This window comes from Carassius gibelio, chromosome B16 (genome assembly GCF_023724105.1).
Source record: "Carassius gibelio isolate Cgi1373 ecotype wild population from Czech Republic chromosome B16, carGib1.2-hapl.c, whole genome shotgun sequence".
Lineage (NCBI taxonomy): Eukaryota > Metazoa > Chordata > Actinopteri > Cypriniformes > Cyprinidae > Carassius > Carassius gibelio.
Window position 1 is genome coordinate 18,619,275 of NC_068411.1, and position 14,376 is coordinate 18,633,650.

General features: G+C 41.6%; 2 protein-coding genes across 2 annotated transcripts in view; both read right to left on the minus strand.

The window, feature by feature from the left end:
• Window positions 1-3,548: 3,548 nt before the first annotated feature.
• LOC127974282 (zinc finger protein 883) lies at window positions 3,549-7,430 on the minus strand. The gene is made up of 3 exons (XM_052577467.1): window positions 7,140-7,430; window positions 6,290-6,788; window positions 3,549-6,094 (listed from the first exon to the last, which is right to left on the minus strand). Exons 2-3 carry the CDS (start codon window positions 6,771-6,773, stop codon window positions 4,680-4,682), a joined length of 1,899 nt encoding a protein of 632 aa, XP_052433427.1. The 5' UTR covers window positions 6,774-6,788; window positions 7,140-7,430; the 3' UTR covers window positions 3,549-4,679.
• Window positions 7,431-7,773: 343 nt separating this feature from the next.
• megf8 (multiple EGF-like-domains 8) overlaps window positions 7,774-14,376 on the minus strand; it is a 29,094-nt gene continuing 22,491 nt past the window's right edge. Inside the window, exons 36-44 of the mRNA XM_052578265.1 lie at window positions 14,061-14,271; window positions 13,628-13,842; window positions 13,342-13,537; window positions 12,928-13,096; window positions 12,641-12,833; window positions 11,912-12,082; window positions 11,683-11,813; window positions 11,291-11,423; window positions 7,774-11,201 (exon numbers count right to left, since the gene is read on the minus strand). Coding sequence (XP_052434225.1) covers window positions 9,726-11,201; window positions 11,291-11,423; window positions 11,683-11,813; window positions 11,912-12,082; window positions 12,641-12,833; window positions 12,928-13,096; window positions 13,342-13,537; window positions 13,628-13,842; window positions 14,061-14,271 — 2,895 coding nt within the window. The 3' untranslated portion in view covers window positions 7,774-9,725. The remainder of the gene's footprint in view (window positions 11,202-11,290; window positions 11,424-11,682; window positions 11,814-11,911; window positions 12,083-12,640; window positions 12,834-12,927; window positions 13,097-13,341; window positions 13,538-13,627; window positions 13,843-14,060; window positions 14,272-14,376) is intronic.

Below are 14,376 nucleotides of genomic sequence, written 5' to 3' on the forward strand. Positions count from 1 at the left end.
AGCTATTCAACCTAATTCATTACATACGCAATTATCAAAGTTATCTGACATTATCCAGATGCATTTGTTCTGACACAGTTTAGCTTTGAGTTCTTTTCATATTTGATTACCATTTTCTAAACTATAGCGAATAAACTATAGAGTTTTCTAGATAGATAGATGGATAGACGGATAGATGGATAACCATAGATAGATAGACAGATAAGAGTGTCCTATAAAGAGTGGAAAATGATATCAGATTGAAGCAAATTTTGGGCCCATTATATATATATATATATATATATATATATATATATATATATATATATATATATATATATATATATATATACTTCTGAAAAAATAAAGCTTGCAGCTTCAGTATGCATATAACAATTAATACAGCAAGGCACGTAGAAATGATCATCAGCTATTTGAACTTTTACCTTTAGCGCTTTAATTGCGATAGCAAGCGGTAGTGTCTGAGCAACTTAAGCTCAGTCACCTTTGGTCTCTGTGGTCAGTTCCTGTGTTCAGAACTGAGGATTAAAGCCTTATCAACTGGAGCAGAGTTGTCAGGATCCACACTCACAGCCAGATAAAAGGGTGGGATCCGTTAATAAGTTCATTAACGGCAGATCAAAATGAGATTTATTCATTACACCGACCCTAGGCACAGCTCTGCGTTTCTTTTGGTCTTACTTTACCTTATTCTCTTATGATCTTATCACACCAACAGAATTATCACAAACGTGCTCTTTGTAGCACTTCATCAGGTCACACTGTCAGGTCTCTGCTCTCTCTTCTTCACTCAAAGTATTTCAGCAGGCCCGTGTCTTTTCCCATACCTCCTCTCTTCTAACTTCATTCTTTTGATCTCACTATTTGACTCCTCTAAACATCACGTCTGCTTGTCGTCTTTCTCCTCCCGTGCTCGCTTGAGTTGTTGTGTTATTCTTGTCTTCCCCTCCTTACTCTCGTGTCTCTCATCCCCGTGCTTTCTTCCTGCTTGCTGAGGCCACATCGTCCCAGCCAGTTATCCCTTTTCCCTCTCTCTCTCCTTCCCTCCCGCGCTCTTTCCCTTGTGATAAATGAGGCTGTCTGTTGGGTGCAGTTCATATTTACTGAGTAAGGGAGCGCACACTGTCAGTCTCCCTCACCCTCCACATCTCTATCCCTGTGCTAAACAGACACCCAGAGCCAAAGGTTAGGACATATGGGTGGACTGAGGTGGAGAAGAAAGGAGAAGTTGTGGATTGTAGATTTTGGGCTATATGAGAAGAACCAGCGCTGGGAGCCGCACAACATATAAAAAGACGGCAACTGTGTGCTCCGTGACGCTAATCTAAAATGAGAAGCTCCTCATTTTGAGTTTGACAGCACCGACCCTACTCGTTTTCTGTGCTAACCATCCTCCCCTAAGCAAAACGCACAGCATCTTTTCACTGTCTTTTGTGCGCCTGAGCTGTCAGGCTGTTAATACGTGCCAAGAAAGTACCATGACCAAAAAAACACCTTAAATACACAGTTTCATCTACGCCTACATAAACCATCCCTCACGCAAGGCTTGTGTTATTCGCAGGGAGTGGAAAGTGGTGATTTGACCTCTGTTCTAACCCTTTCATGAATGAGAGAAGTGGATTTGGGCATGGCTGAGCCCAAAGGGACACAGACGCAGCCGCCCTAAAGCCCCCTGAAGACCCCGAAAGCCGGCGGCTCTTCCCACACACTGACCTCTGAGGCCAACAAGCGCAAAAACCACTGCAGCGAGACGACACGGTGACACCGGCACACCAAATCCAACAATGTGTTCCTTCAGCAAATTGATAAGAGTATTGAGAGAAAATATGGAGAAAATTGGACCGCTGGAATTACATATAAAAAATTGGAGTTGGGGGAAAAATGTGCAAGAGGGCTTTTATTTAATTCAACATTGAAGTAATTCAATTTTAGAGTATTCTAGAGATGGTCAGTCAGAAAACTTGCTGCAAATAAGGGCATTAGAGTTTCAGCACTGACCGCTGATGGAGTATTTTACAAAAGAACAGGTCAAAGATCAAACTATGATCTCAGAAAACAAGTCAACACATTTGTTAGCAGAGCTATGTAGCATATATATGCATTTTTTTGGCAGACGCTGTTATCCAAAGCGACTTACATGACAAACTAAAGGCTGGAATACACTACATAGATGTTTGCCCGATTTGTCTGTTGGGGTCAACGCTAATGGCTCAAAGTCAACACCAGTTTGCAGATTTTGAGCAGTCGCAGTTCACAGAAAATCGTAGTGCATGATGGGTACTCTCTCTTTTTGAAACGACTTGAAAGTCTCGACTCCTCAGTCGTTTAGTATATGATGTTGAGTTTTTCTGTAACAATTCACAAAGTTGGCAAGTGTGTGACCACTAGTGTTTTAAAACCTGTTCAGATTTGAAAACAGCGTTCTTCCGTTAAAAAACGCGGGATCTAGTGCAACAGAAATCAAGAACACAGAGTCCTGTGACGCATTTTAAGCCCTGATTCCCGCAAAGGCTAAAAACTCGCATGAAACTAGCTGTAATGTCAACGTTGTGCCAAATTATACACAGGGAAATATGTAAAATCAGCGCATATGCACAGACAAATTCTGGCTAAAAAAATTATGATTTTATGATAATTTGACACGGAGACGAGGGAGTAACACAAACAGAAATGCATGTTACGCATTAGAAGCTGTTATATTTTATCACTTGTTTGTGTGAAGTATCCCAGCAGGTTGTCTCACTGTGGGAAGAGTGAGAATCACAGGAGAGAAACAGATGGCACCAGAGCACATCCTAATTCCCAAATGCACACTTTGACAGATATCTGTTTCCCCCTGGTGCCCCAAAGGAGGAACTGCTACCAAAAATGTAACATTTGTTGCCATTTCTAAAAATTGACATTCTCTATAGAGTGACTGAAGACATGACTAGTAAAAAACGGAAGTAGGGTTTATAAAACATACACTCAAAAACTGAAAAGGTTTACCTATGTTACCATGTCTCCAATGGTCATTTCTGTCCGTACCCTGTAAAACAAGAAAATCATGTGAGGAAAAAAAAAAATCCTGTCATGTAATCTGTCTCAATTTTTAAAATCTATTAATTTTGTGCATCTGGCTCACCTCGCTATCACCCGATCTTTAGGAGCTGTGCTTGTTCTGACAATTATTATTACTACAGCAACAGAGAGAATTAAAACACACTCCCTTCCATACATCTCCCTGACCCTCCTCTCAGACAAGAGGCTTGCTAAATGAAAAATGGACATGCTTTAAGAAGTATTGATTCCAGCTTTAAACAAAGGTAGACTCAATATTATTTAGCCCTAAATACATCTTTGTTATCTGTGTCGGTTCACCAGTCACGCTGCTGTCCTCGTAATCGCAGACATAAAAATAATAGAGCTATTCCCTCAACATTGACTGAAGCAGACCTGTTTGGGCCCTTTGACCAAGTGATCCATCTATTGGCTTTGAGCATTTGCACAGACTGCAACGACGCTTTGGTTGCCTGTGCACAAGCTGAGAAGGAAAGACAAAAAAACAATTGTTTAGACAAAATGGCCATGGTTTGCATTTTGTATTTACTGTTTTAAGATAAGAAGAATACAGTTTCAGAAGCACAGTTCAAGCAAATACAATGAAGAGAGCGCTAGGTTAAGTTTTATTAGCGCAACTCATTTGAGGTCATCATCGATTTCAAAATAAACAGTAAACTTACGAACTTAAATATCTTACACTTTCATACTCATTTTTTTATATCACATCAGGAACACCAGTGCTTCAAAGCATAAATGTAAAAGTATTTCAACTTAACTAGACACAATAATAATAAAATGATCTTACCCTCAGAATACTTCGGCATTGAACAGTAACATTAAATTGATCAACTACGACAATGAACGGAAAAATAACCAACCCATTACAGTACTTACTTGGTGAAAATTCAACACGCAATTCAACAGATTTACAGTGCCTCTATAAAGCATTAGGATAGAAAATACAAAATAGCTTTTTTGTGGCACACAAGGCATCTGAAAATATCATTAAAAATGAATGAGGCAACAGTACATAATGTCATATTAACACAAAATTGAATTAATGGAACTCTAAAATCACCACTACACAGTGTTGAACCAGAAATACAAATGATTTTACATTTATCTTTTATTCATATTTGCAGATGCCTTTTGTACAACAGAGAAAAAGACCTCAAATTATAGATGATGCAGCCCTTGAACGCTTCCATCATACAGCTCACAGATTAATATTAAATGAATAATCATAGAATATTATTAAGCCACAGCAGAAGTAAAACTCACATCTTTATTCATTCTTGTGAGCCAACAGTGTCTTTAAATGGTTAAATATGAGCTTTAAGTTATTACTTTGTGCTAATGACGACGCCGGTTCCTTAAACAGACACTTTAAAGCACAGTTCATTTGCCAGATTTACTACCCATATTAACAACGATAATTGTAAGGCATTAAATCTATTCGATCGATCGAGAGCATGCAAAATAGCTATAGTGTTAGAACTTTTAAGGGCAGTCAGTCCAGAAAGGAAGACTATGCTTCTGGATTCAGTAACGTTTAGTTGGAAGTAAACTGATATCCAATTCATCGATGAACTCCCAATTCATTTTCTTCAATGAAACTGAGATTAGACAGAAGTAGTTCAGCTATCCATCTTTATTTTGTGCTTTTCCATGTGTTGAGAAAGATGGTGCGAGCGAGTGAAGGTGCGGAGACACTGTGGGCAGCTGTATGGCCTCTCGCCCGTGTGTGTCATTTTGTGTATCTTCAGGTGCTGGGGCATGAGAAAACTCTTCCCGCACTCTGTACACTTGTAGGGCCTGTGGCCCGTGTGACTGCGCCTGTGCTTGCTCAGGTCGCCCGAGTTGGTGAAGCGGCGGTCGCAGTCAGAACAGGCGAAGGGTTTTTCCCCCGTGTGTCTCCTCATGTGTTTGGTCAAATCGCCGGATTGAGCGTAGCTGGAGCCACACTGCTCGCAACAGTACGGTTTCTCGCCGGTGTGTGTTCGCATGTGGATTTTCAGGTGCGAGATGCGGTTGAAACGTTTGGTGCAGACATTGCACTGGTACGGCCGCTCGCCCGTGTGAATGCGTAGGTGTTTCTTAAGCACATCCTCCCGTGAAAACGTCTTCATGCATTCTCCACACTGCAGAATTCGCTCCGAGTTGTGCGCTCTTTGGTGGACCTTCATGTACCTCAGAGCGGAGAACATCTTGCCACAGTCTGGGCATGAAAATGTTTTTTCCTTGGAGTGAATTTGTTGGTGGATGAGAAGCGTCGACCGGTGGCTGAATCTCATCCCGCACTGGGGGCAAGGGTACGGCCTTTCACCCGTGTGGGTTCGCAGATGACATCTGAGGTGGGCCATCCTTGCGAACGCTTTACCACATTCGGGACACTCGTAAGGCCGGATTCCTGTATGTATGACTTTGTGATTCCGCAGACTCCCCATATCGTGAAATCCACGGCCGCAGTCTTCGCAGACGCACGGCTTCTCGCCAGTATGAATGCGTTTGTGTATCGTCAGGCACTGAAGTGTAGAGCAGTTCTTGCCACAGTCTCGGCACAGATAGCCACGGTCCCTGCAAATGGGTTCCTCAACACCCACCTTGGGTTTCTTCTCCTCCTCATGGCAGCAATGTGGTCCGAGACCCCAGACTCCAGCAAAGCTTTGACCACATTTAGCACAGCTAATTTGTCCATCTTTACACACCGTGGCTAAGCCATGGCATCTGTGGCAGTGGTTTTTCAGGTTGCCGATGTAATCGAAGCTGCGATCACACTGTGGGCAGGTGTAGCGTTTTCGGATAGGTTTGGGTGTAGGGAGGTGGGCTTTGCGCACATGGGTCTCCAGCTGTCTTTGAGAAAAGAACCGATAGTGGCACGATGAGCAGCTGAGCATCCTGGAAGATATTTTAGAGCAGTTGTAGACTTTGTGTTTTTTTACCCATGCTAGGTATTCGCTTCGATGGCACCATTTGAGGTGTTTTTCCAAGTATGTAAAGTCAGTGAAAGTAACAGAGCAATGAGGACACGGAAAAATCAGGGAGGAGGAAGCTGTGGAGAGGAAAAGGGACAGAAAAATATGCCAACTGATAAACAAATATCAAATACGTGTGGTCAAATATCAAGTCAAGTGAATCTTCTTAGGTTTAGGTTGTCATCTAAAAGAGGTTCATGCCTCTTGCTGTCAACTTTAATATATGACACTGTGTGATTTGCAAGATTGGGCATATTAAATAAATGTATTACCTGTGTTTTTCTCCAGGCAAGAATCACCCACTGAATTTTCATCTAGCGTCTCAAGCTTGACTTCCTTCCAGCTGTCATTCTCCTCCTTCACAATCAAAGCAGACTCTCTCTGCAGCACCTCAAAAATGCCAGGCTCAGTTTTGACCTGAAAACTAGGTGGGTTTAAAGGGAAACAGTCTGGTTCTGTCTTAGGAACGAATGCTCTGAAAGCAGGAGGATGAGGCTGCAGATGTTGTTGGTGTTGTTCAGAGGACACCGTTAGGACTCCCAAAGCTTCCAGCTCTCCCTCTTCTGGTTTGATCTGTGTGACCTCAGGACAGGTGTTCATAGCACAGTCCCGAGTGGCATTAGAGGTCTTGGTTACATTTGTGTCAGTCCTAATGCCATCACCATTTGTTGGCAATGGCTCTTTTTCACAGTTTGTCAGTTCTTTGGTTTTCTTTTTTCTGGGTGATTTTCTTTTCTTCAGTAACTTAGCGTTCATCTTCTTGTGCACAACCTAAAGAAATGTTTGAGAAGGACATTAATACAATTTTACGGTTTTATTTACAATATATTCCTGGTATAGCATTTATACTAATGTTATGTTTTTAGAAGAATAATTTCTTATTTTTAAGGTTAACGGAGACAGATAGGTGGAGGATTCTCCTTTCTAATATCAAAATCCAATATCGAGTAACATATCTGAATTTAAACAGACTAAGGCTGGTTTGTGTTTTTCAGTTGGGAGGTTTAACCATGAAGGTTCATAATAGCCCAGGTTCACAATACCTCATATTAGCGGGTTGCAGACATGCAGATGTAAACAGAAGTGTCGTGTTAAGTTAAATAAAGCACAAAATGTTCTTACCGGAAATATTAAAGCTTTAGTTTATCTGCTGCATTTATGCAGCAATGAATATTCGATTGGACTGCAGACTGTCACAGCCCTCAGTGTACAGCATCCTACAGCTCAAATAGGCATCTTACACATCCACCGCTATAACCACACCAACTCGTCTGGTTATACTAGTGACGGTATAGCTATAAAAGACCTATAGCAGTTTGCACTGAACCCGTTTTTCATGTCTGAAATACGTTATATCGATGCTGCTTATAGATACTAGGTAAAGCCAGAAACAATAACACGTTTCAAAATAAGGTCAACGCTGACGCGTCCTTTCAAAATAAAAGTTCCTGAACCTTTTTTTGTTTTAAAGATTTTAGTGGACATATTTGAAGCTTCTTATTTATAAAATTATTCTAAACTCTTTAAAGTCCCGTAAATACAATACTTTCATACCGTTTTTAGCATCTAATACAATAGAGATAAATCCACTTAACACAAGAGTAGTAAGAGTCCAATTTCAATAACTCAATTTAAATCAAATGTGCAGCTACTGTTTTTTGTTTTTTACTGCAGTAGGAATCATTGGTCTCATTTTTAGAGTAAGTGTCATATCGGGTTAAAAAAAAAAAAACAAAGACCACACAACAAACCGTGGTAACCATTAATGGACGATATTTTATTATGGACAAACCGCTGTTAAGCATAAAATGCATGTTCAGCAGCAACAGAAAAAACTGTAAAAGCATTTGAAAATGTCTGGACAGAACACAAAGCTTTCTTTACCATATTCAAACCCAAATCTGTTTTTGGTATTGTGCATAATTTATAGCACTATCACTTTTTCTGGTTTAACCTAACAAATTAACCAATTTATCTTAAGATTGCTTTCTCTGGAGTGGCATCCCAGATAAACATATGGCTTCTCCTATTATGTTTCTGTTATTTACATTAAATAATAACATCAAATGAACACTTTTCACTATGACTTCAATTCTTAAAAAAAGTAACTTTCTACACCAACCTGTCCTTTATAAATACCAGTCAGATTACACTCAGAAAGTAACAGTCAAGCAAAAAGAAACAAATTGCAATAAAGCAAAACAACGGAATTTCCTTATAAATGGCAATACAGTAAAAAACTTTAGTATTATCACTGTTTTCTCTTCATTTCATTACTTAATAGTGTCTCACCAGGAGCATTCTAGATTTGTACTTTTAGTTCTCATATATCTAATGAAACATAACCCATCACTGAAATGAAAATGAGAATGCTGCAGCAACCCAGCTTGTGTGATAAATTTCATTAATCATCGGAAATAAAACATTAGCACATTGTTAATACATGCTGTAAGCTTTACTTTAAAAAATAAAGTAATATGAAATAAGTAGTGTAAGAAAGGGGAAAAATAATCCTTCATTTCCTACACAATGTAAGAAAAATGTAACGTTCCTTATTAATCAGCTTATTCCTTCATATATACACACACAATTGCAGAATTTAAGATTAATAGCCTAAACTCAAACAGAAATTCCATCCTAAATTTAATACAAAAAGAGTTTGAGGATTCTGTCACACAGTTATATTAACATCTGGTCAAGGCAAAGTGAGTAAAGGTCATGTAATTAATGCAAACAAAAAAGAGGTGTAATCATAAACCGTCGACTGGCGGTGTGAAATGCATCTTCAGTATGAATATGTATAAAAATAAGCCAATGGCTCACCATGAAACAGACCTATTGACTAGATTCAAATCTGCTATATTACAGGAAGCATGGACCAATCACAGCCATGACAAAATACCAGTAACAAAAGCACTTTTTTTTCTTTTTTACATCTGTGCCAGTTTTTTTTTTTTTTTTTTTTTTCAGACAATCAATGTTTTGCACATTCAAGCAGACATGTTGCACCGTCTCTTGGTTTGGATGGCAGTTCAGATTGTCACATGAGGATATAAAGCACATTGGTTCAGCTGCAAAGACAACTTTTTCACTGGTCGATGTCATGCCATAGTCAACAGCTTGTCCAGCTGATTTCAGTAGTGTATATAGGACACAAAAAAAAAAAAGCAACAAAGCTTGGAGATAGGAGTAGTGCATTGCATAAAGGTTGCTGCTTCATGTCAATATGGAGCTTTTTAGCAGTGATAAACAAGTACATGACACCTAATAATTAATTACAGTATATGTACAAATCACGTTTCCTATTATTCACCTTGTTCCTCTCTTGTAACAAATGCATCCCTTTTGTAACCCTCAACAGAGCAAACCAAAAAAATTGAGAAAAAGAGAAAAAGTTTTCATCTACACAATGAAGGTCAATGGGGTCCAAAACTGTTTGGTAAAAAGTCAGTTTCAATGTCCTTTGGTTTTGGAACCCATTGATTTTCTTTGTATGGACAAAAACATTTCTTTAAAAATCTTCTTGTGTGCTGCGCAGAAGAAAGTCATGTTTGGAACGACATGAGGGGGAGTAAACCATGACAAAATTTTCATTTTGGGGTGGACTGTCCCTTTAACATCTCTGCAACTTCCGTTGTCCTTTCTGTTCACTCTCATGATTGTTTTTCCCTTTTCAATCTATGTTTCCTTCATCGCAGTACGTTCCCTTCACATTGCCATGGTGGTTAGATGCTGATGGCCCAACAAGCCTTTTCGGCCACCCCCGGTGCCAGGATGTGTTCCCGCTCCTCCATGTCCACAGTATTCCTGCAAATTCTGCCGCAAAGTGACAAGTGCTGAACCCAAGCAAGCCCGGTTGGGAGCAAGGATGCCTCCTGGCAGCTGTATGAGCACAGTGGCCACCCCTGCCATCCCGTCATCTGTGGGCTCCAGAGTGATTGGTCCAACTTTGAAGGACGAGTACGAAAAGCCCATGAGCTGGGACAAGAAGGGGTCGGAGCGACAGAAATGCTGGTAGCTGCCGTGTGAGGACGGGTGATGGTGGTGGTGATGCGAGGTCGGGTTTGCAGTAGAGCTGGGTGTGTAGTGGTGAGTGTTCAGGTAGTGCAGGGGAAGGTGCTGTCCGTTGTTGCCTCCACTCAGAGCGAGATGGTGGTGGTGATGAGTGACAGTGCCTGTGCCGGGGTCGTGTTTGTAGGACAGAGCTACGGTTCGTCCCCTCTGGCCCATCACCATACCACTGAGTTTGCCTGTCCGGACGTGGGCGAGGGACACGGTGCTTCCCCCTCCAGCCGAGGGCAAGTAAACCAGCTGCGGCTCCTCAGGCTCTAGGTAGATGGTGAGTTTAGCAAACGGCCGAGAGGCCATCTTTGTCATCTCTTGAATGTGGCGGCGCTGCTCACGGCGGAAGTCCAAGAACTGCTTGACTTTCCAGAGCAGCACACAGACGGACAGGAAGAGGAAAAAGCAGGAAAAGAAAACGGAGAAAAAGACAAAGAGATCAATGTGGGCCTGGTCCTGTCGGAGAAAGAGGAGACCTTGGGATTCTCCGTTATGAGTATCTGTGCCCACGCCACGCAGGGCGATATAGAAGCGGCTGGATTTGAGCGAGTGCACTTCATGTGGGAAAGTGATGACCACACGGTCCCGTACGCCACGTACGATCAACACCGTCTGTGGCTTCCACACAGTGATATAGGTTATGAGACCTTCGTTTCGTTCTTCCCGTATTTCACGTTCTGTCCCGTGTGACTTTGTGGACTGCAATGTGCCGAGTAATGCTGACGAGGAGTTCGCAAACACCTTCATGGGTGACGGTGGTGCGAGAGGAACCTCCTTTTCTCGTGAAGTGGTCGCAGAGGTGGCCTCGTCCTCGATCTTGATGGTATGCACACCAGTCTGGCGGTCGACCTCTACAATGAATGTATCATGCGAATTGGACACATAGACCTCAACCTCTCCAAACGTAACGTCTATGGTGACGCGGATATCAACGTTAGTGAACTTGGGCTGGGCTGAAAAGAACACGGTGCGGCCCCTGAGCAGATTGCGGATGTTAGGCTCATGGAAGCAGTTGACCTGTGATGTGGGGTCGAAGCAGCATTCATTGTCCACATTGAACTGCCGGTAGCACTGCCGCCCATTAACCGGATTGCCGTTGAATGAGTCTTTGCATTTTGCACACTGTAAGTAGAATAAACAGGATTTCATACAAGGTCTTATTTGTGAAATATGGAGTGTAATGTCATTGGTTGTAATGAACTGGCCGTTACCTGCTGTCTGTAACACTCTTTGCGGTCATTCTGTGGGCTGCTCAGACAGGATGAGGTTTCAGTGTTGTTCTGGCAGGGGCAGCCAGTGCCATCGTGTTCATTACACGTGTCTGCATGGCCATTACACTGACATCTACAAACAAACAATGGGAAGGAATGGAAATACTGATGTTAGATCCAGAAACATTAAATTGTTTTACAATGTGATGTGAAAACCTTTGAGATGGAGACATTTTCTTATCTCTAGCATGCTTGTGAGGCGCTAACTTCTGAAAGTCCAATTTTTAAATAATATATTGCATATATTGCACCTTGGAAGAATAAAAGTGGTAAACACCTAAAGAAATACTGGAGCACAATTATAGCCAATGCACATTTTCTGATGCACTTACTTCTCACACTTCCCTTGCAACAGGAAGTAGCCACTGAGACAGCTCTCACACTTATCCCCCACACTGTTGTTCTGACAGCTCACACACACAGCATTGTCCTCAGTAGGGCCTTCTGTTGCCCATTGTTCAATCTGAGAAGCAAAAGCATATAATGGATTACTCAGGCTCTGCATCAACACTTCACATACCGAATACAGAAAGGAAAGATGATTTCCAAAGAATTGCTCACACTCGCACGGTCCAGTGGATAGTCTTTTGGATTTTCCATTGCCCTCCGATGCTCCTCTTTGGACAGACATATATCGCTGTTTCCTCTGCAGAATTCACGACAGGGACGACACATCCCACCTCCCACTGCTGAGCCCACAAACAAGGGCTTGCACTTTTCACAGTACTGACCCTAAAAATAAGAAAGAAATAGAGGTGACTTGTTGTCAAATAATATCACAAACATAGTATTACTGCTTTCTTGTTTTGAAGGGAATACTCTTCTGCAAGGACACATTAAATCAATTAAATTGATCAAAAGTTACAGTAAATAATTTTATAATGATATATAAGACCTCTTCTTTCAAATGAATGCTGTTAGAACTCTTTTCATCAAGGAATCCCTAAAAAAAGGCATCACAGTTTTCAAAAAGTATTAGCAGCACAGCTTTTCAACTGTGATAATAATAGGAAAAGTTGCTTGAGCATCTAACGATTGATGCATATCAGAAAGCATAGCAGAATTATTTCTTAAGGATCATGAGACACTGAAGACTGGAGTAATGGCTACTAAAATAATGACTTATTTTAAATTTGCAATGTTTCCCAATATGACTGTTTTTACCACTTCTTTATTACATAAATTCAGCATTGTTGAGCATAAGAGACTTCTAAACAGTATGCAATATATGAGGATATTTTCATTTTATTGATATTTTCAATAAAAATATACAATAAAACGCTTCAGTACCTTTGTGTTATTCTTGCACTCTAGACAGGCGTCCAGCTGAGAGATGCTTTTACAGTTACTGTGTTTATTACAGCGGCACTGTGAGGAGCAGTTCTCTCCAACAAACCCAAAGTGACACTGACAGACTCCTGGGGACACACAGGTCCCATTAACACAGCCCTGAGCGCACACTGGCTCACACTGGCCCGACACACTGAATAAGAGAGTGAGAGAAGAAAATATATATGAACTACTAAACCTTGGCAAAGTCAGTGCTATTGTTTGAGAATGAAAGCTGTTAAATATACCTGCTGAGTACGTAGCCCTGTCTGCAGGTGCAGTGGTAGCCTTCACGCAGATCGTGGCAGTCTTGAGTGATGTTACAGTGGTGGTGTCCATTGGCACACTCGTCCTCTTCTGGGCAATGCAGGAAGGACCAGCTACTGTTCCACTGTGGGCAAAAAGCCTCGCTCACACCTGCAGTAAGTAGAGAGTAAAACGACAATTAAGTTTTAATCCCATAAAAACAAAAAAAATTATACTTGATTCTTACTGGTCAATCATGTCAATGAGCACTCAGATACTTTTGTATATTGTATGTAACTGGATATTTAATAGCAACACACTATTACAACTTTTTTGTCTCCTATTTATTTCACTCTTCAGTGTCAGTGTCATTATTTTCACTAGCTTAATCTGCAGAAAGACATAAATACATGTACCATTCAGTCCTCCCTGGAGACAGCGTCCTGCCCCGTTTCCACCACGGACAGCACACCAGCCACACTGTGGCCTGGAAATGCACTGAGAGCACTGAGTGAGCTGGAAGCACTGGGGAGAGCAGGAGTCTTCATCCATGAGCAAACGGCCACACTGACCTGCCTCACAGCGCAATGGAACAAAGGAGGGGCTCATACACTGGAGAAGAAAGAGGACAGGTGACGAGGTTTACTGGTCGAACTTCTTGTAGGAAGTTACAGAGTTGGAACAAACTTTATCAAATGTTACCTGCTGCAGTGCCATGCTCCATACACAGCGCTGCCAGCCTCCATCAGAGCCACGTGAGCTTAAACACTGGCTGCAGGTTTTGATTTCATGGCAGGGTTCAGGGCAAGGCATTGGTGGAGAGGACTCCACTTGCATAGGAGACACGTTGAGCAAGGCATAGCTGAAACACGTCCAGTCGTAAGTTGGGTTCACACTCAGGATACGTCTGGTCTCACCTGAATGGTTAAACCAAGAGTCAAAACATCAACTACAAGAGGTTTTTGCTGGCCTTCATAAAAAGAGATGTTTAAATTTTTACATCTTTTGCCTTCCCCAAAAACTTTGCATTGCTATGGAATTTGTTTCTATGGGGAAGGCAACATTTCTGCAAGAGAAATTTCCTTCCTCCCCACATGTCTCCACAGAATCGTGCTCATTGTGTGGTCGCTCTTACCTGTACGTTTGAACTGGCGTGTCCACATGCATTTCACAGAAGCTGTGCATTTGGGGCAGTCAGAAGCCTCACAGCTGGTCTCAGTGCAGTTACTGGAGAGGAAGATCTCTCTTTGGTTTATCCTGCAGTCATGCTCCGATGTGCAACTTACTGAGCTGCTGATACATGCTCCCTCAGGACAGTTTGTGCACCACTTACACTGCAGAGCAGGCTGAAAGATGGAGAGAATTTCATGCCATTTTTTAATTAGAAGATCAGCTTTAACTAATTAGTCTTAAACATTGCTTTTGATCTTATTGATCTTAGAAAGTTTTTG

Bases quoted from the DNA above. Each gene is read 5' to 3' on its own strand.
- LOC127974282 (XM_052577467.1), bottom strand. From the start codon at position 6,773: ATGAACGCTAAGTTACTGAAGAAAAGAAAATCACCCAGAAAAAAGAAA. The intron at 6,095-6,289 runs GTAATACATTTA...TCCTCTCCACAG, and splicing joins TTGCCTGGAGAAAAACACAG to CTTCCTCCTCCCTGATTTTT.